The 22,548-nt window shown below is 35.9% G+C and overlaps 1 protein-coding gene across 3 annotated transcripts in view; it reads right to left on the bottom strand.

Annotated features, from left to right (window-relative positions):
• The window catches only part of CSMD3 (CUB and Sushi multiple domains 3), a 578,246-nt gene that overhangs the window by 163,701 nt on the left and 391,997 nt on the right, over positions 1-22,548 (bottom strand). For all 3 annotated transcript variants that reach the window (XM_056483904.1, XM_056483905.1, XM_056483906.1), the window contains 3 exons: positions 13,152-13,343; positions 6,006-6,144; positions 3,758-3,945 (listed from right to left, as the gene is read on the bottom strand). In XM_056483904.1, coding sequence (XP_056339879.1) covers positions 3,758-3,945; positions 6,006-6,144; positions 13,152-13,343 — 519 coding nt within the window. The remainder of the gene's footprint in view (positions 1-3,757; positions 3,946-6,005; positions 6,145-13,151; positions 13,344-22,548) is intronic.

The raw sequence follows: 22,548 nt of genomic DNA, 5'->3' as shown, positions 1-22,548 counted from the left end.
GACCCCTAAACAGCTCTGTTGTCCTCTATCCATGCTCCAGCATCTCAACATCTTTTCTGTAGTGAGGGCCCCGAAACTGAACACAAGATTCAAGGAATGGCCATAGAATAAGAGCTTTTATGATACACCTAAGTTAAGCAGTGTAGAGGAACATTCATCAGATATTCCCAGTAAAAATGGGACAATTCGCTAATCAAGCTGACCGTCTGCTTAAGGGATTTTGAGCTATCCAAATTTCATAATTCCTGATTTTTTTTAATGTGAATTGAAATAGTTTCTCTGTTTATGCCTCTTCTTTAAAGATGTTGAAATGCACATTCCAGTTATTATGAGAAAAGCAGGAGATACTCAGGTGAACAGAGAAAATTAGGATAAAGTTGATTTCCAATTTCCCTCACTTACATATACACACATTAACACATACCTGCATCCTCCCATTACTTAGATTTTCAGCCCCTTTAAAAATGTGCTGATAGCTACATCATTATTCTGGCATTATGACTCTTTGTAGTAGAGAAAAACATCTTAGTGGAGCACATGGGCTACCAGTAATGTTAGAAATAGTATTCTGCCTTGATTACAAAGTCCCGTCCCTCTGTTAAAGGGGATTTGGGGAGGATTCTTTTTTATAGATTTCTCAGATGAAAATAAAGTGCAAGCGAGCCAATATTATATCTGAGAACAGTTTATTGATAAAGAAAGGTAAGTGTTCCGTCGAAGTGGGACAGAAAAGGGGGGAAGAGGGGAAAAGAGAGACGGAGAGAGAAACAGACCACCGGGACAGATCCCTGCCATGGGCAGATCCGTCCTGGGGCCCTGTGAGCGCGGCGCGCCGATGGAGCGAGCGCTGCGAGCGGCGATCAGCGGGGCCGGCCGCGGCTCACGGACACAGCGGGTCTGCCCCGAGGTCAGGAACAGGCTGTGGGTCTGTCTCGGCGGTGATGAACACCCTGTGGGTCTGTCCCGGAGGGGTTGAACACCCTGCGGTCTGTCCCGGCTGTCAGGAACACCCTGTGGGTCTGTCCCAGAGGGTTTGAACACCCTGCGGTCTGTCCCAGAGGGTTTGAACACCCTGCGGTCTGTCCCGGCGGTCAGGAACACCCTGTGGGTCTGTCCCAGAGGGTTTGAACACCCTGCAGTCAGTCCCGGAGGTGTTGAACACCCTGCGGTCTGTCCCGGAGGTGTTGAACACCCTGCGGTCTGTCCCGGAGGGTTTGAACACCCTGCGGTCTGTCCCGGCGGTGTTGAACACCTTGCGGTCAGTCCCGGAGGTGTTGAACACCCTGCGGTCTGTCCCGCACGCTGCGGTGAGGAGCTCGGGGCCGGGGCGCGGCTGGGGGGAGGCGGCTGCTCCGCGGGGAAACAGCGGAACCCCGGCCCGCCCTGGTGCCCTGCTGCCTCGGGGAAGTGGCTCAGCAGGGCAGGACAGACAGCCCTGCTGCCTCGGGGAAGTGGCTCAGCAGGGCAGGACAGGACAGGACAGGACAGACAGCCCAGCTGCCTCGAGAAAGTGGCTCAGCAGAGCAGGATAGGACAGACAGCCCAGCTGCCTCGGGGAAGTGGCTCAGCAGGACAGGACAGGACAGGACAGACAGCCCAGCTGCCTCGGGGAAGTGGCTCAGCAGGACAGGACAGGACAGACAGCCCAGCTGCCTCGGGGAAGTGGCTCAGCAGGACAGGACAGGACAGGACAGGACAGACAGCCCAGCTGCCTCGGGGAAGCGGCTCAGCAGGACAGGACAGACAGCCCAGCTGCCTCGGGGAAGTGGCTCAGCAGGAGAGGACAGACAGCCCAGCTGCCTCGGGGAAGCGGCTCAGCAGGGCAGGACAGGACAGACAGCCAGGAAAGAAGCAGGAGCGCAGGGAGAAAAAGGCGAGGGGAGCAAGGATGGAGAAAGGCGAAGATGACCCTCCAGGTGAGTCCTGCTCCCTCCAAGAAACCCAGAAAAAGTGGTCCCAAGTTGCGTTGAAGATAACTGCGTTTATGTGCTGAGGCTCCTAATTAGCCGAATTTCCCGGGCATTTTTCCCCGGGCATGCACGGATCTGCCCCTCGGTGCTTCCAGCCTGATCGTGGACTCTTCCTCTGCCCTGCCAGGCGAAGCCTCCCCGGCACAGGGCTCCCCGCACTTGTACAACACCCAGAGGAACTTTTCACCTCGTGTATAACACATGTTGGGGCATAAATAAAAATCGGATTGGTCCCTTTCACAAAGTAGAGCAGCAACACTTTGTTTAAATCTGGATCAAGAATTCAAAGAGACTGTCTTCCTAATAAATATCCTTCACACTTGGATTGGTGGAAAGTAGGAACACTTTGCTTCCATGACACAAGACTTCATTCAACAGCACAGAAGAAAAAAAACCTGGCCTCTTCAAAAATAATTTCTTTTCTTCAGGAGTTCTGTGATCCTGAATCACTTTCTACAGCACTTCTATCTGCATTTATCATTTTTCAATTTAGTTGGAAAAAAAGGAAATATATTTAAGTGAACTGAAACTTCATACATCATGAGCATCAACATGATTGAGACCTACTGTTAATTTTTCAGGACTAGCTCATACTGTGGAGAAAACTTCCTTGACATCTGTAGGTTCCAATGACTGTAGGAAAGTATAAGGAGGCTTCATGGGCTTTACAAAGCAATAAATACATTATTCTTTCCCTTCTATACCTTTGCACTTACTAATTGCTCCCACAATAAATGGGGAAGAAAACAACACCAAGGAGGTCCATAAAAGCCCTTATTTTCTTTCTGGTTGTCTTTACAGAATATTTTGATATTCATTTAATAGCAAATATTTCTGTTTCTCAAGCCATGCAGAGGCAGTTATGAAAGTTCCTATTGATTATATATTTTGCAAGTGTATATGTTTTTGTTTACTGTGCTATGATCTCAGACAGATTGGACAACTCTACTGTGGTTTATCATATAAAGGTCTGGCCAAAATATTTTTTTTATTTTCCATATTGGATTCTTAGATTCTAGCATGTAATATCATTTCACAGGACCTTAAATGCACCTAAATCAACATGACCTGCTATGTAATATAAAAAATTAATAAATTCTAGATAAAACATATATATAAATATAAATAAATAAATTTATATATAAGTATATCTAAATATATATATAAAACATATATATATGCTATTAAGTTATGCCACTGCACCATTATTTTTGAAACCTGTAAACTGCTGTCTCCTATTTTTTCATAGAATCATAGACTCATACAACAGTTTGGGTTGGAAGGGTCCTTAAAGATCATCTAATTCCAAATGCTCTGGCCAAGAGCAAGGAACCTTCCACTAGACCAGGTTGCTCAGAGCTGCATCCATCCTGGTTCTGAACACCCCCAGGGATGGGGAGTCAGCAGCCTCTCTGGTCACCTTGTTCCAGTGCCTCACCACCCTCACAACAAAGAATTTCTTCTCAATATCTAACCTAAATCTGTCCTCCTTCAGCTTAAGGCCATTTATTCCCCCTTGTCCTATCACAACATGCCCTCATGAAAAGTGCTTGCCCATTCAAACACTGAAAGCAATCATACATTCAACATTAAAGATAAACAAAATCATACTAGTAACTTTAAGTTAGTAATCTTTAGCGTTGTACTTGTATGAATAGATTATTCACATTATCATATTCTCAAGCAAAACAAAAACATCACCAGGCAGAAACTTATGAGCAATTAAACCAAAATTTGCACTCATGCACTGAAGTTTGTAAATAAATAAGGAAAACAGTTTTGTTTACCTTTGTACTCCAGGTGGAATCCAGTAAAACTAACAGATCCATCACTCCGAAAAGCCAGATGCATGGTATTTGAGCTGCTCTCTATCCTCTCTGGAAGTTTGCTATCTTGAAAGCTCCCAATCAGTGGGCTATTACTGTCTGGCCCATCATAGATATAAAGAAAATCATAATTTGGTTCTATACTGAAGCTAGAGAAAAAAAAAAGAGAAATATCAGATGGAATATGCTTTGTATAACATTTTCACTCTTATTAGCTTAAATTTGAAATTTACTACCTCTGTTTCAATAAAAGGGAATAAGAAATCCCTTCACTGAGAGAAAAAAATGTTTTGTTGAAGTGTTTTATTAGCAAACAAAGAAATACTATATCTTTTACTTCACACCTTAGAAACAATAATTTCCTGCTAGCCAGAGAAAAAAGGAAAACTTTCTAAATAGAGAAAAGAATTAATAACTTATTTCTAAAGGTTTAGAAAAATAAACAACCTAGATCTATTGGAACCCTTGGCAGAAATGCTTTATCATATAATGCATTAGGCTTCCAGCCAGACTAAACACTTTCAGATGGTGATTTTCACGTATCTCTGGGAGCAAGAAGCATTTTGCCTATCATCAGTTTAAATAAAAAGATGAAGTATTTAATCTTATTTCATCTTCATGTGAAGAAGCTTCACGTTTTTTTCTGAACTACATTATAGTTTGTTAACTAACTTAGTTAAATTCAGACTAGTTAAGGACAGAGAGTTAACTTATAAGATTGTCCCCATAAAAAAAAAGAAAGTTTTCTAAAAAGGTAGGTAGTAAAAGAATGAAAATCCAAACTATTATGTCTCTACTTGACAGTAGCCCCTGACTGAAATAAATGTAGGCATTGAAGACCTGATAGAGCTCCTTTTTTTAACTTCTGGATTCCCTCAAAAATATTTTCTTATAAAAGAAATGCAAATGTAAGAAGTCAATAGCTTTAATTATTAAAGTGGAGTGAGTTCCACTCAAAAGACTGTGTAGTGGAATATTCAGTGTTTGTCACTCTAGATCAGTCTGTGTGCCATAAATGAGGCAATTCTCAGCAAAGATGCAATCTACTTTGACCAAGACTAAGCTTCTGAGTTTCTACCAAAGATTCATAGCAACTAACCATATTTTGAGATTTTTTTAACTTAGCATTAGTTGAGATCTATAAATTGTTCTTAGTATCCAGAGTCAAACGGCAATATGTTTGGGGTTTTTTATTGTAAGATGGAGGGTCTCATATCTAAATATAGAATATAAAAAGCAGAATATTTTTAAATATATTGAGCTGATGATATTAAACCAAATCAGCAAAAGAAGTGCTAGTACACAATAAAAAGTTTCCTTACCAACTTACAACATTCTGAAATCACTAACAAAATAATTATACTGTTAATTATGTAAATATAATTATGTGATTAATTTCCTTAGGATGAACTCATGAAAACACATACCATGTTACTGAGCACCAAGAAGAGAAAACTATATGATCTACCTCTCTAAAGAAGTCATCATCATTAGCACTGGTCAGAACAATATAAACCCTATTATAGAACACCCAGCATAAGAAGAACTTAAATCTCAAGTACCATTTTTACCTTTTTCTAGTTGGGGTGCATAATTTTCACACATAACATATATATTAATTTACATCATGTGTTACATACAGTGCAGACAGCAAAAGTTCCTTTGTGAATTCTATTAAGCTCAATTTAGTCTTGCATGGTGATAAAAGAAAATTCTAGAACAATTCCATTTAATAGCCAGAACATCAGGAAGTATCTTGAGTATCCTGAAATTATATGGACTAATAAATCTAAATTTAAAGACTACTTTTGAAATTTTGCTTAAATAGCAGGTGTCACATACAAATAGATGAATCAATAGTTTTCATCATTAAAGACTATCCTGTTTGCACACATTTCAGTGAGTTACTCCATGCTGCCTTCTCACAAACTGAATCTTAGTTAAATTGAGCACCATCTACCTCAGCATTAGTCAGTGTAAACAGAATGCTTTTAAGAAAACAGCAATGAGTTTCCAAGCTCCACCTGTATGTCTATTGATGAGTCTGATGCATTTACTGTAACTTTTAACAAATATAAGGATTACTAATCCCTTTGATATTCATATTAAGTATACATATATTACACTACAGAGATCTGAACAATAATAAAGTTAAAATAAAATAATAAAGTTATAAACCTGACTTTAAAAAATATAAGTAGCAGCTTACCTGATAAATGCTAATGATATAACATAATCACTGTTAACATTGATAGTCCAGTCACAATCTCTGCTGTGGGGATAAGGATGAGGGAAGTTTGGTGAAAGTATAAAACCTGATGAGCCAGTCAGGTTTCCTCCACAGGGAGCTGTGAATAAAAATAGATAGGACTTGAGGAAAGAAGGTAAGAGACAAAGAAGCAAGTAGCAGCAATCTGTGCACTGACATTTAGTGACCTCCAAAAGTTAAACAAGTGAGGTATTTACAAAGCTTTAATAGAAACAAATAAAAAAATATATTCACATTTTGCCTTAGACAAATACTATGTGAAACACCTGGTTTTGAAATCTGTGTCCTTCTGCTTGCATAACATTATTTCAAGGCTGTGAACTTGTAAAATGCTTTGGCTACACACATAAAAAGACTTGACTGGATAAGCATTCCTCTTCCTACTTATTAAATGCATTCTAAAAGAACCTCCTCAGGCTATGAAACATGATACTTACATTGATAATGCAATTATCTGCCTTTTGACCAGATAACAGTGATTAGTAGTTCAGACCAAGATGGATATAATATAAAGTAAATTTTAAAATATTCAAGTAATTGCTGTCATCAAACTCAGAGATAAATAAAATAGCTTTAAGCACAATGAGAATAAAACAACTACATTTTTCTATGTGACTTTGAGGTTCCCAAATGTTGTGGGGCTTTGGTCCAGAACAACAAATAGTAAAAAAGAAGGAACATATCATGAAATTTTGTTCTTCAGCATTCCTTATCTGAGACTTCATGCAGCAAGAGAATAATCAGGTTTTCTATAGATTGTTCTTGAAAGAACTTCTTAAAATGTTATTCAAAAGATTCCAGATAAGATTTATTAAGACTTACAATTTTGGAAGTTTTAATTCTCCTAAGTGATTATTTGGGCCTAGGAAAGTAATTAATTACTCAGGTCTTCTGTAACAGAGATTCTGTGAGGTTTCAGGTTATTTAAATCTCTTTTAGAATCACATAGGTCAATGATTCCAACCATAAACATAACACTGCCAAGTCCACCACCAAACCACGTCCCTAAGTGCCACATCTGTGGCACATATTTAAAACACATGTGTTTTAAATATCTCCAGCCATCTCCCTTATCAGCCTGTTTCAATGCTTGGTAACCTTACTGGAGGTGAAGAAATCTGTCCTTATATCCAGTCTAAACCTCCCATGGTGCAACTTTAGGCCACTTCCTCTCATCCTGTCATTTCTTACTTAGGTGAAGAAATTAGCACCACCCTCGATGCAACCTCCTTTCAGGTAGTTGTAGAGAGCAAGAATGTCTTCCCTGATCCTCCTTTCCTCTAGGCTACACAACACCAGCTTCCTCAGGTGATCTTCATTACGCTGTTCTCTGGGCCCTTCGCCAGCTGTGCTGCCCTTCTCTGGACTCGCTCTATTACCACAATGTCTTTTGTACAGAGAGGGGCCAGAACTTAACAGAGAATGTGAGGTGTGGCTTCACCAGCACTGAGTACAGGGGGACAGTCACTGCCCTGGTCCTGCTGGCCTTACCTTGCTGATAAAGCCAGGATGCCATTGGATTTCTTGGCCTCTGTTTGGCAGGCAGCTTGCCAGCCATGGACCCCAGGTCCTTTTCCACTGGTCCTTTTCCATTTATCCCCCAAGCCTGGAGTGCTATATGGTGTAGTGCAGGACTCATCACTTCATCTCATTGAACCTTACAGCAGTGGCCTGGCCCATTGATCCAGCCTCTCCAGATCCCTCTGGAGTGGCAGAGCCTTCCTACCTCTAACAGACCTACACTCCAGAACAACTTAGTGACACCCACCCCTCATCCAGATCATCAGTAAGGACATGGAACAGGACTGAGCCCTGGGGAACACTGCTAGTGGGTGGCCACCACTGGATGTAGCTCCATTCATCCTGACTCTCTGGGCCCAGCCATCCAGCCATTAGTAACCTCTGAAGAGTACACCTGTCTAAGCTATGAACAGTCAGTTTCTCCATGAGAATGATGTGGAAAATAGTGTCAAACACTTTACTAAACTCTGGACAGTTAACATCCCCAGAGCAGGTGTCCTTGTCATACAAGGAGATCAGGTTGCTCACGCAGAACTTGCCTTTCATAAATGTCGTCTGGGCCTGATCCTCTGGTTGTTCTGTATGTGCTGTGTGATTGCACTCAAGAGGATTTGAACAGATAAAGATTATATGTACAGGTATAATTCAATCTATTGGCAAATATACAGAGTATTTACTGATATAATGAGAAATGCTGCATCCAGCTCTAGGACATCCAACACAAGAAAGACATCGACTCTTTGGAGAGAGTTCAGAGGAGGGATGATCTCGTAGATCAGGAACACCTCTCCTATGAAAATGATCTGAGAGAGCTGGGACTGTTCTTCCTGGAGAAGACAATGCTCCAGGAAAACTACTGGTGCCTTTCAACGCCTAAAGAGGGCCTAGCAGGGAGCTGGAATGGGATTTTTCACAAGATTTTTCACAGGACAAGAGGGAAATGTTTTAAATTTAAAGGTAGGTTTAGATCAGGTATTAGGAAGAAATTCTTTACTGGAAGGGTGGTGATACTTGGAGCAAGTTTTCCATGGAATTTTTGGATGCCTAACCCTAGAACTGTTCAAGGTCAGGCTGGATGGGGCTTTGAATAATTTGGTCTAATGAAAAGTGTCCCTGACACGGTAGGAGGGTGGGAATTAGAAGGTCCAACCCAAAGCACTCTGTGAATCTATGATTCTATGAACTAAATCACTTAGGTCATTTATGAATTCAAGTAAAGCAAGTAGAATACTCAAGTAGATTAACATATCCACAGTCACAGTACGTATGAGTATAGTTTTTCTACATTTTACATATCTAAATAGGATAGAGTAATGAATAGCAAAATTAACTCAAAACAAAGCAAAACTGCAAAAAATTAGAACCTTAATTTATATTTTGGTATTAAAATTAGTGATGAATCATAAAATCATCATTTTGTGTAAAAGCAGCTAGAAGTGGAAACAATGCCTGGATTTAGGAACACAATAATATCACAAATTAATAGTACTAGCAAATGCATAAAATATATATTCCAGGCCTAGCACAATTTGTTTTGCTTTTTTTTGACAACCTCTAAATACAATTTTTATAACAAAAACATTTTTCCAGATGTTTTCAGTTGATAGATAAAGTTCCATTAGCTACAACTGAACAGACAGGAGAAATTTAATTTTGTGTGAAACATTTACTTAGTTTTACAATAAGGATAATAATTCAAAAAATTAAAATTCGTATTGTTTCTAATTAAAAGCATCTGCTGCTGAATGTTCCTTTGTCACAATTTCAAAATGAGTAATATTAAATTATTACAAAACAATACATGTCAATTAATTGTAAAAGAGTTCACTGTAACTTTCTGTAGCCTTGTTGATGTAAAAGTTCATGTAAACAAGAGACTGTGAGATTGTATGGAATGTAAAGGCTGCTCATCAGCTGGAACTAATGAGTTATACTCATATAATGGTTATACTTCAGTATAACCCTGTACATTCCTCTTTTTTGTGTACTTTAATGGTTCAGATTGCACTCTCTGCATATCCTAGGAATGAAAATGTGAAGAATACCAAAGAGGATATTTAGTTTATTCACTGTAACCAGGCTTCACTGAAATGACCAAAAAACTGCATGAGTGTGAGGATGTTTTTGAAGTACTCTGAACTGGCATATAATGATACAAGGAAGTTAAATGCTATGTCCATGTTCCAGAGTAAATTCTGTCAATATCTGCATTCATTATACTTTCCTGAGGTCTTGATTTACTTCAGTTCCCTGTTAGCTCACTGACAGAATATTTTCATAATAGCAACTTCTTTCCTATTTACTTATTCTTACTTTACACAAATCAGCAGTTACCATTTCTGTTTACAGTGTCTTCATTTAATTCCTGCCAAGGTCTGTTGATAATCAAAAAGAGAATAGATGGAAAGTACACTAAGCTAGACAGACAGCCACAATATATTTTATTTCAAGGTATGCCATTATCAGCACTAAAAAATAATATTAAAAAAATAATCTTCAACTTTGCAAAATATCTCCCAGATGGAGTTTTCTTCAGATAGAATGGTTTCAGATTATTTTAATTTTCAATTAATAAGATAGCAAATTGAGAATGTTAACATTATCAAATGAAAAAAAAGTTAGTAAATTATGTTTCCTTTTCCAGTTTACTATCTTCTCTAAACTTAGTCATAGATTTTCTTAAATTCTTGTGTGTTTCAGAATCCATAATTTTCTGAATTTAATGTGTAGAAAGTTATTATTGCCATAACCATATTTTTAACTGGTGACAGACCAGCTCTGAAAACAAAGCTTAAAGAACATATTTTATTGTATTAGAGGTAAGACTGAACAAATATAACAGCCCGTCTAGAAAGAAAGGCAAATGTCAAAACACTATGAAAAATATATTTTTTATGTGTTATGCAGTAAAAATCTGATATAGGGCATGTGAGCCTATCTTTATAAACCTCTGTGTAGACACAGTGGTAAGCAAGCACTGAACCTTGCTCTCTCTGTGCTGCTCTCAGCATTCATTTTTTCTAAATGAAAGGAGCATCTATTTAATTTCTCTAGGAGGCAAGAAAATCTTATTCCACAGCTTTCTGACTTTTATTTATTTATTTATTTATTTATTTATTTATTTATTTATCTGTTGTTTTGCTTCTTAAGAAAAGAAACAGAATATACGGTTTCATTTACTTTTTATTTTAAGACATATTAAATAAAGAATCATAGTATGGTTTGAGTTTGAATGGAACTTTAAATATCATCTAGCTCAACCCCTCTGTGATGACCAGGGACATCTTCAGCTAGATCAGGTTTCTCAGAACTCTGTCCAATCTGACCTAGAATGTTTCCAGGGGACATCTCTCTGGGCAGCCTGCTTCAGTGCTTCACCACCCTAACTGTAAAAAATTTCTTCCATATATCTAGTCTGAAGATAAGTTTAAATAATCATAAAGAATTATGAAAAGACTTCTGAAATTTTACTTTGTGTTAGTTTCATATAGATGATTTTGAGGAAAGCACCACTGGAATAAAGTGCCTACAATAAAACCTTTTTTTATAAATATAAATATGAAAAACAAGACATTGCCTGAAACAAAACAGTAAAAATAAATAAAACCAAGCCACAAGAAAAAAAAGAAAGACCTATGAATTTCTGAAGAAAGTCTGAAACCTCTGAGAGACAGTCTATACTTCTCCTAAATGTATAGTTAACCTGAATCCTAAAATGTCTTTTTGCATACTGGAATTTTTAATTTCATCCCTGAGGAAACTAAGCAAACATAATCACTTAAGATATGGATATCTAAACAAGATTAAATACAGAAAATCTTTGGAATGGAAAATATGTTGCTATTTTTGCAGCACAGGCATAAGCCAAAGGACTGTCTTTTGGCAGAAACATGCTGTCAAATGTATAGCTTCTCAGAATATCTTTAGCATAGAAGAATTTCTAATTACTATCTTTCATTCAAACACATGAATCATTATTTAATTCTTGGTTATTCTCCCATTGCTACTACCTTTGAAATGATGTTCTTAAAATTTTGCAAGGCAAAACTAAGGGAATTTTAAAAAAAAACAAGGCACTCCCACAGGTAAGAACAATTAAAAAGTACATTTACCTAGTTTTGAGCATTAATAATTAGGAGGTTCGAAAATACCCTTTGATGTGTAACGAGCTAATAAAGTAGACCTAGAACATAGTACAATTATACACCTTAGGAATTATTCCTGCCTCTTATTCTTTCATCAAAATTATGTTTGTTTTTTTCTAAAACTTTGAGAAATGATGATAGTGTTGAAGTTATGTGTAGGGTAAGTATTGCACAGTTTACAGCAACATTAATGAATATATTACAGCTTATGAGAAAAAAAAAATCAATGAACTTCAGGGTGTACTGAGCTATAACACACAATTTTGAAATCACTTAGCTCTAAGGCAAGGTTTGCACACTGTAGTCTATTAGCAGTTCATATTCCCTGAGAATGTATCATTATAGGAAATCAATAGAGGATAACTTCATGCTTGATATTTGGACAAATAAATCATCATAATAAGCATTCTTGCTATTCTGTGTACAGCAGGTGTTCTTGCATGAAGTGTGGAACTTACCAGTAATAGATAAATGGATGCATGCAGCTAAAAATCAAGTGTATGCATATTTAATATGTGCTACAGAGAGAATATCAGTTGAGCACCTACACTTACAATTAATTCATTTTGCAATTTCATCGACTCACTATTCATAGTGATTAAAACTACTACTACTGCTTTATAATAGGGTAATTATTTATCAGTTGAGACATATATTTTAAAGCCAGCAATATCAAATAAGGCCAGCATGATAAAAGAACCTTTTAACTTTAGGGTTCAGAGCCCTAGAATTTCTTTTATTTTTTCACATACAAGTATTGTAAGAAATGAGAAATAAAATATTATTTTACTGCAGTTTCCCAGAAAATAGTTTAGACAGTTCTTGTCTTCAAGCCATAAACTCACACTACACAGGAAGGCATAGCAAGGAGAGTAAGCACAGAGAAAATAATACTTTAACACATTAGGTAGAATAGCCAAGACACCAAGTGAGCACTGTAGTGTTTGCAAACGCCTGTCTACAGATATGCATGAACAGGGTAGATGCTGTGCATGCAGAGGATATGCAAATAGAATGCAGATCTTATTTGTAACAGCTAAGGCCAAGTTAAGTTTATTAAAGGAAAGACTGATTGAAAGCTTTACTGTGTTCCTTGCAGTTGTAATCTCTGTCAAGTTCCTCCCCACATTTGTCCAAGAACAGACTACCAAGGATAATAGTCATTGGCACTGATTTATTTGCTTTCTCTGTCCCAGATCATCAAATTATCAATTAGATGGCCCAGAGATGGAGAGCACAAGAACCATTATACTAACAATTACAGAGGAAAGGTTTTGGTTAAAACTATCAGAGGTTGATTAAAATAATTTTTAAGATGTGCAGTACATGTGTTTTCTTTAAACAAGTTCCTAGAGCAGTGTGAGTCATTACATAAGGGTTTCTATATTTAGGAAAGTGTTATTTAATTTTTTCTGCATACCTATACAGACTGGTGGGTTTGGCTGCCAGAAGTACCGGTTTTCTACCTGAATGCAGGTTATTCTCTCATCTCCTTGAAGTTCATAGCCAGGGTCACACTGAAAAATGACAGTGTCTCCAGGTTCTCTTCCATCACCATTTCTAGTTCCATTCATGGGCACACCAGGGTCACGACAGGCAGTGGCTACAGAACCTAGAAGCAAAGTGAAAAAATATAAATACTTTATTGAAGAAAACCCCAGCTTTTCAATTTATTTTTTTTTTTCCCATTTTGTTACATTTTTCTAATCAGGAAGCTCTGCAAATTCAAAATTTTCTTAATCACCTAAAAAATTTTGAGAAATCATCCAACAATCTGCTGCTTCTGTACTATTAATCTTTGCTACCTCCTTTAGTTATTAAAAGCGCCTAATTCTTCTTTTGGTTTTATGTGGGATTTTTTGTTTGTTTGTTTGTTTGTTTGTTTTAATTTGTTTGTTTTTGTTTGTTTGTTTGTTTTTGTTGTTGTTGTTTTGTTTTTTGTGGTTTTTTTTTTTGTTTGTTTTTTGGTTGGTTGGTTGGTTGGTTGGTTGGTTGGTTGGTTGGTTGGTTGGGTTTTTTTTAATTTCTGTGAAACACTGCAGTATATAAAAAGGAAAGGAGGACATTTCCTATTACCCTGGGCATTTAGCACTTTTAACTTAGAGAAATTTTTAAGATGAATAAAATTAAAAGCAGAATAAGATCTTCAGGTTTTCCAGTTAAGGTATGCTTGCACATGTCTTCAATTCTCCACAATTCTATAGTTCAATATATCTATGGTGTAACATTTAGCTGTGACCTTGGAAGTGAATTTCATTGGTCACTCATGTCTATACCCTTGCACATGACCTACCTACAACACTAGACTTTTGTAGTAACAATAAAGAAATCACTACAAAAAATATACATGGATTTAGTGTGAGAGAATGTACAGCTATATATAATGCATAACTATGTATTATTATTAATATAGAAAACAATCAAAATGACTACAAAAAAGAATAAAAATGTATTTTCCTCATGATCAATGTAAGAAATATATTATGCACAATAATATGCAAGCTTAAGTAAAAAGTAAGTACATCAACATTTATTTCAGTAAATACTATTGCCTACTAACATTATAGAACTAAAATACGTTATACATATTACAAATAAATACCAAATGTCAGACTTGCCTGTGGAACTAGTCCCACTGAGCTCAGCAATCTGTGTAACACAAACACAAAGTGGCAGTACTGAGATTTAATTTAGATGCTCTCTTTCTGGGTAGGTAATACCAGCAGACAGCAAACTTTTCATCCAAAATGTGTGTGGGCTTTGTATTTACAATGTTTTTGAAGAGCAAATTTTGGTCTAAATAGTTTATTTTTCTATGAAAAAACAACAAATACCAAATACCTTTTTTTCCAATATGTACTTAATAAAAAATATAATTGACTCTATACAGTTATTGGGATTTTTATGGGGTTGTTTTTACACATAGAAAACACTGACTATAGGGAAAAAAAATCTCCACAAATAAATCCACCAAAAAAACTAAAGTATGAACAGAAGTAAAGGGAAAATTTTCCTTTTTAGTTCTCAAAGATTAAGTACATATTTCTTTTAAATGTTTCATAATAAATGAAAGACAATTTTTTTTTTATATAGTCATGCAATTTTTTAAAAGTTCTGCATTAGACACTACCATGACTCCTGTTTGTATCTTTAAATATGCTGCTGGGTTTAAATTTAGAAAAAAATATAAAATTACTAAATTCACTACACTGTACTAGCAGGTCTTGCAAATGTTGCATGCAAGACAGTAAGATAAGAGCTGTATTACACTTGAATAAAATTTCATCAAATATGAAAAGATTCAAAAGGTTCTTAATACAGGTCAGAAGAAAAAGAAAAAAATCCTTAAGGTAAACTTAGATTGAAGGAAGTAGTAAACCCAGTCATATATGAATGTGCATCCCTCCCTGCTGAGAACGCAGGACACACTCAATCTTTTGATTGGTGTTGGCCAGTTAGAACAGTCCATATTGGAGAGAAACTGTGTTCTGCCCACTTTAATATCATCTGCCTTGAATTTCGCCATAAACAAGAAAAACACTTCTCTGCTTTATCTAAAACATGCAATTCCAGAAGAATGGGGCTGTTTCTTACTCAGAATTTACAATCAATCTTGAAGGGCCAAAGAGAGAAAGATGTTGGCATGAAACATGTTATTTTCTATACATCATCTTGCTCTTACTAGATTGCATCATTTTGCAAAAGAATTGAATATGGCAGAAAAAGACATGAAGGGGCCACACAGGAATTTCTGATACAATCTGTTTGGGTTTTTTAACCACTTAGTAATATTTATGCAAATTAATTTTATGATATGAGGTCTGTGTGCCAAATTTATAACCTTACCCTTATTTGCCCTGTACAGTAGTGATCTTGCATGCTTGCACGCTTGCTCAACCCACCTCCTGGTCTTTTGGCTCTGTAGCCAAAGAGATGAAGCATGGATTGGATAAGTAGAGTATGGAATGGGTAGAAAACAGGTTGGTGTGCCAGGTTCAAAGAGTGTCCATGATCCAAAACCTAGGCAGGAGCTGATTAGCAGCAGTGTCCCTCAGGGGTGGTTGTTGACTTCAATATTCGTTAAAGATGGGGACAATGAGACAAAGTTGGCTTTTGGCAAGTTTACAGACACTGGAAGATCAGTTGATATGCTTTAGTGCAGGAATGCTATTTAGGGAGGTCTCAGTAGGCTGGAGAAAAAGCCTGAGAAAAACTTCATGAGGTTCTAAAAAGGAAATCATCCAGGACAAATTAATCCCAGGGAACAATTTAACAGAGACCAACTTTACAGAAAAGGGATATGGAAGACAAAAGCTCTTCTAGGAAAAATGTGTGCACCAAAAGCACAAACATACCAGTCAGAAGATGCAACAAGCAAAACTCCAGCTGTATAAAAGAAAACACTTTCTTTTAAACTTTGCAAATTCACACGAAATACACACAGATCTAATTTAAAAATAAAATCACTTATTGAAGACTGGATTTTGCATTATAGCACTAGAATGCAAAAGAGAGCTTCTCTGCTCCTATGTCATCATCTGGGGTTTAGACTTTTAAGTAGATGATTTCTAGAAGTTCTAACTCTCATTATTTTCAGTGTTTGTTCAGCATTTTGCAAGTCTCTATTAAAAGCATGAAATCTAACTGAAGGATTTATAAACTGGTTTGACAGGCCATATGAGCTTAACAGGCTGAAAAAAAAAACCCATTTATTTATTCTGAATGAACAGGATGTAAGAAAGGGAAAGAATTCCATTAAAAGTACTGAATATACTTCACTTTATCATAAACAAATAATAATTTATTAGGTTAGATTTGCCTAAAATCTGTGGGAATTTTTTCTTCTATCTTCTCTGTAAAGTGCTACTTAAAGGAAGAGAGAAAAAAAACCTGCCTAACACTACTGCTACTACATGATATGTGATTTATTTATTAATGTATTGCATGATATTATCCTCAATATCTTCATCAGAGTAATAAAACAGGGACGAGTTCTTAGTGAAAAGCACACTATAGAGCTACAAAGCTACTAAGTTGGAGCACTTAGTAAAATTTTTCACACAGCCTTTGGAGATATGGTAAGATAAAAATAGTTAATAGGCTTAGAAAGATATGCATACTGGAAATTTCAAACATATATACAAGGTTTAGAAACATCTTTCCTCTAAATTTTTAATTTATATCTATATAACAATCTGTATCTTTTTCTTGCTCTTGTTGAAAGCAAGAACTCAAATGTTTTGTCTTTCACCTCAATTTCAACACATGCACATACCTACACAGAGCATTTCAACAACTAGAACTGACAGATTTAGATACCAAATTTCAGCTGCTATTTTACTTTGATGGCAATTTTAAATGGTGGTAAAAGCCTATATAAATAAATCATGGTAGAATTTATATTTATATATATATATATATATATGCATGTTTGTTTATTTTTTCTTCCATATGACAATACTTTATGATAGAAATAAGTGAGCATTACAGAATTCCTAAAAATGATTGTTTCCTTAATCTTCATTTTTTTACCTAATTCATTTTAAAGAGAATAAATCAGGAGAAGGTATCCAGAGTTCCACAACTACAAAGAAATTAAAACATAAATTATCCCTTCATGGTATTCCTGAAAACCGCATATCTTGCTTTGTAAGCACATGTCTAAATTCAACTTGTTTAATTAGGAGTGGGATTAATTTAATTTAATCTTGGCTGTGCAAAGCTAGATGTCTTATTAATAAGCTTTTTCCCCAGATTACCTCTGCAATCAGTATCACATGGGAGAAACTTTTACTTAAGCTTGGCACTTAGCATTCTCATGCACTGGAACAGAAAGAAACATATGATTTTTTTTTTTTTTTCCATTGAGGCAGAAATCCTGTACTGAAAATTTATAATAAATGTGTAATCTTTATTTAAAAAATAAATCTGTTGGCAATTTTTTTTGCTGCTTGTTGTCATATATTTACCTCAAAAAGGAAGTGGGATTTTTTTTTTATAAATAAATTTGCCAGAATAAGGATCCTCAAACAATCTTTTTGATGGAAAAATTAAAAAATAGTTATGTAAAAAGGAGACTGGAGAAAGATTATCTCAGTACTGTATGTAATTATAGAATTAATGCATCTCTGGAGAGTTAGCATATATTATCCACATATTCAAACTGAATTTCTTAATCACAGCTTTCTGTCATGTCTGCTGTAGTCATAAGGGTATTTTTTCATGTGCCTGACTCTAGCCCATCATTACTACTGTTAAAAGCTGTGTATGTTTGCAGGGTTTTTTTATTTCAGAGAGGTTATTTGTGTATTTTGCCCTGCATTGTCCATTTGCCTCTTTAATCTGTTTAATTTTATTAATATTTATTTTCATTACCTACTTTCAACCTATTTCTTTTTCTGCTTTTTAAGTGTCAATACTGTTTTTGAACTGCATATCCCAGTACAAGAAGTGGGGTTTTTCTCCTGTTATATATTCAGGGACCTCAATTGCCATCTTCATCATTCTCCATGAAAATTTATGGAGTTAACAAAATTATGGGAATAATAAAATTCCTGATGTCTTGATAGTTTACTTTAAATGCAATCTTGAAAGCTTTCTGCAAAATAAACAGAGCAGGCTATCAGAATTCCCCATAAACTCATGTATAAGCACTATAGTTCTTTGTAATGTATTAGAGTTGATAAAGTAAGAAAAGAATTCCTCATATTTTATTCTGTTACACTTATTGGAAACGCAGAGTTTAGGAATTACTGTCTTGAATAACTAGTAAGCTGTGAATTGAGAATGTAGTGCATTAAATTCCTATTAAAAACATTTTTTATGGGAAATAGACAAACCTCAGATGTGTCTATTACCTAATATATGCAGCATAACAGGTGCAAGAGTGACTCTGTGTGTAGCACAAACCTGTGAGTGATCATCTGAGGGCCTTTTTTTCCCTAATGAAGATAGAGAAATGCAGAAAACCTATTTTATTTTTTCTCTTGGCACTGCTAGTTTAGAGTAATCACACTGCAATCAGTCAAACCATTTGGGCTAGATAAAGAAATAAGAGACAATTCTTGATCAAAAATTCCAGGATAGGGATGAATGCAGCTCATGCTCAAACTGTTAAGTAGGTGAGAGATTAGTGAACATTTTAGATACATAGAGCTTATATGTCTCTCTCCAGGCTTAGAGTGGCAGAAAGTGTTTCAGCATAGTTATTACACATTTCTGAGCTGAGTATGTTGGTAAAATAAAACTCCAGATTGTGTTTTGGTTTGCAGTGGGGCATGGTTTTGGAGCAGATGAATAGCTTTCATTTGGATGAATCTAAATTTGAAGATACACTGCTGAACCATGTTAGAATGACTCTGAACTAATATCTCTGTGTTGCCAGCAGTGGTTCAGTGCCAGCTGTTTCCATCTATGTATCAGCTCCTCCTGGTTCTTCTGTGTGATGTGCTGACACAGAAATAACCAAAGGACCCACAAGTGAGACTTAATATCTCAGGTAGCCATACAGACATATTCTCTAATTTAGGCTTTGAATATGAGATCATCAATCTTCCAGAAAACAAGGGCCATTGCACAGGCAGAAATATTTACTCTAAATATTTACTCTGGAAAGTTGTTTATCTTTCATAGTTCCTGCTAGGTGACTTGAATGAAGTGGGACAGAATCTTGTTTAGAATCTTCACAGCCAAGCCATGCAAAAATTCAGTTCCCTTCTGCCCACAACTTGTTTAAATTTTTCCTAAGATCATTCATATAAACAGATTCATATGTTGTGAGCAGTGGAGATAGGGAAGTATCCTAAATCATCTCTTTACAAGCTGAACAATACTGTGCAAATGTTCCTGCAGAGCCACAGAAACCATTAAATCTTCATTCAACCATACCCAGAAAACATGTAAACACAGATGTATCCACAAGTGTCCTTTACATGGGGGTATAAAAGAATTTTGTTACAACTTTTTAATAATAAGGCACAAAAGTATATTTAGTCATAAATAAGATAATTAAATATTCTAAATTGATTATTACTGCTTCAAAAGTGGGAAATTACTGCCAGGGTCAAAAAGTTTCTGATAGTTTATAAGCCTAGGCAATTTAATAGGTGACTGAAATGTTCTTAAACAACTCTATTTTCATGCAGGAAAGATACCTTGAAATATAGCATTAAAAGTGGGACAAGGTTACAATAGACTCCACTGATTCTGGAAACAATATAATAAATGTCTTGGGATTTCTTGGTGTTAACAGTGATTTCTAAATTTAATGTTCTAATGCATGCTGAGTCAAATATAATTGAAGAGTCTGAATCTCAAATCTAGAGAATTAAGGGAAAAAAGAAATCTTTTTCTTTTCTTTTCTTTTTTTCCTCCTTCTGTTTTTTCTCTTCCCCCAGAGCCCACAATCATGTCAGCAGCTTCAAGCCTTCCAAATTTCAAGCTCTTCATAACACAAATCATGTCAAAAATATTATTATATGCGTATTTAAACCAACACATTCTTTCAAATTCCTATCACTTTAAATAAAGGCTTTCTAGTATTGCTGCTCTTTCAAATTCACATCAGCCTGAACCAATCCTGACTGCACCTTCAAAATTCAAGTTGTCCCAGAATACACATAATACCTTTAACCCATATAGACACTGCAGTCTCCCTGAATCTCTAATGCTGTTTGAGAACCAGGTAAGCCTGGTATTTGCTGTCTCAAATCCAACCTTCTATATAACTTCTCCTGAAAAAGAAAGAATAAATTATCCACAGTATTTTCATTGTCTTCTACCAACAGAGGCAGTGCTGATAGCATTTCTTTAATCTATTTTTAACTTTCCTTTCTGCTGTAGATCTAACAGAGATTTAGAAGCATAGTCATTGTAATTCTTAAGTAAATTCTAACCACAGACTCCATTTGTTTATTTTGCATGACTTCATGGATTTTATCTAAGTTTGTCAGTTTTTGTTTAAAGATTAAAATGGGAAAATATTAGGAATAAATCATAGAATCAGAATTTCATTTGGGACAACGCATCCCTTCAACGAAGAAGTTTAATATACTGCACAGGCAGGGTTTTTATGTTGTATAGGCAGGTCTCTGTGTTAAGGAAAATTCCCCCATCCAACCATCCTGGACCAGCTCTGGCAGTCACACTTGCACAAAGCTTGGGCCCAGGTTCATTCACAGCTGCACACCCACACTCACACAGTCAGAACAAGTTTCCTCACCAGCTTGACCCTGTCTCAGACATCAATAGAACTTGTTTTAAAATTCTTGTTTACACTGCAACCTGGAATAGTCTCTTTTTGGGGAGGCTGGGGGTAGGGGGCAAATTGGGGAAGAGGGCAACAGTGGCCACTAAGCTTTTTCTTAAGTGTCCTTATCTGATTTTTCTATCAGATAGGTTAGGATCATAAATAGGTTATCAGAAAGGATAGGTTATGGTTCTTACTACTAGATACATTACTTTTTGTTTTTGTTCTTGTCAATTTATACTAGTTGTTAAAACCATCCAAAGCACTACACTTCTCTTAGCATGTCTTACTGGAAACCTTAAGAACTGTTTTATTTCCAGTCCATAAGTAATAATATTTTTTCCATTAGTATGAACTCTTCAGTTCAGAACAGGTATTATTTCTTAAGCATTATCTCAGAGCTTTGGCTCTGAGTATGAAACTCAGGCCCAAATAAATAAATTGATATATGGTTTCAGATAATTTCTGAAACTCAGCAGAAAACGGATTCTGTGACTATTTAATCATGCTGGCAACGCACTTCATCTAGGAAGAAGTGTTTTGAAAATCTTAATTTAATTTAGATTGTATGTTTAGGGCTTGGAGTTTTTGGAACCTTTTGGTTCTTTAAAGCTTTTATACAAGTTCCATCCTATGTCAGACCACGTATCCTTTGCATTTACATGTGAATACAGTGAGATAGAAATAACTCCTCAAAAAGAAGAAATGATGAGAACCTTGGACTACACACAAGGTCTGCTCATGCAGTGAAAAATATTATCAATGGTAATTCAGTTCTTAATAGCATTTCTATTAAAAAGATTATTAGGATGATCTGAGAAAAAATATGTTTGCTTCATTTGTTTGTCTGCAGAATAGTGTGCAACCTGCTTTGTTGCAACTGTTAAGGATATAGTTGTATGACAGAGAACAACACTTGTGGTTTGCCTTGTCTTTTTACTGAAATTTCCTGAAGAGAGGGGGAGATTGTTCCTATTTTTTTTTTAATTTCACAAATTGTATATGTGCATTATAGCTCAATAATTTCAAAACACTAGGAATATTTTGATAGCTCTTAAAGATACGGCCAAATCTTTAATGTATTTGAATTTTTTACTTTTTAAATTTTTTTCCATTAATTCTTTTTATTTGTTCGTTTGAGTTGACTTGGGTTGGAGTACTGTACTATTATTGATAAGTTTTACATTGATACAGAATTGGCCTCATTATTTGGTAATATTCTGTCCATACACTTGAATGTCATTATCCTGATCTTTGCTAAGGCAATTTTTTTTTTTTCTGTTGAAGTATTATACTAAAGTCACTTGAAAAAAAATAAAGAATAATGTCAAAGAATAGCTTCTATTTTCTTCAGCATTATACAGATTAGATCTTACCAAAACAACAAGAGAATATATATAAGATTAAAGATTTTTGTTCTTGAGGGAGATTTTAAAGTTCATCTGTGTAAATTAATTTTATCTCAGACTTCATGTCAGAATATGTCCAGCCTGTAACTGAAGACACCAGCCCACAAATAATTTCTTCCACATTCATACACATAAGACTGAAAGATAAGCATTCATTAGTC

The sequence above is a fragment of the Oenanthe melanoleuca genome, chromosome 2, assembly GCF_029582105.1.
Source record: "Oenanthe melanoleuca isolate GR-GAL-2019-014 chromosome 2, OMel1.0, whole genome shotgun sequence".
Classification (NCBI taxonomy): domain Eukaryota; kingdom Metazoa; phylum Chordata; class Aves; order Passeriformes; family Muscicapidae; genus Oenanthe; species Oenanthe melanoleuca.
This window is presented reverse-complemented; position numbering and strand designations above follow the sequence as displayed.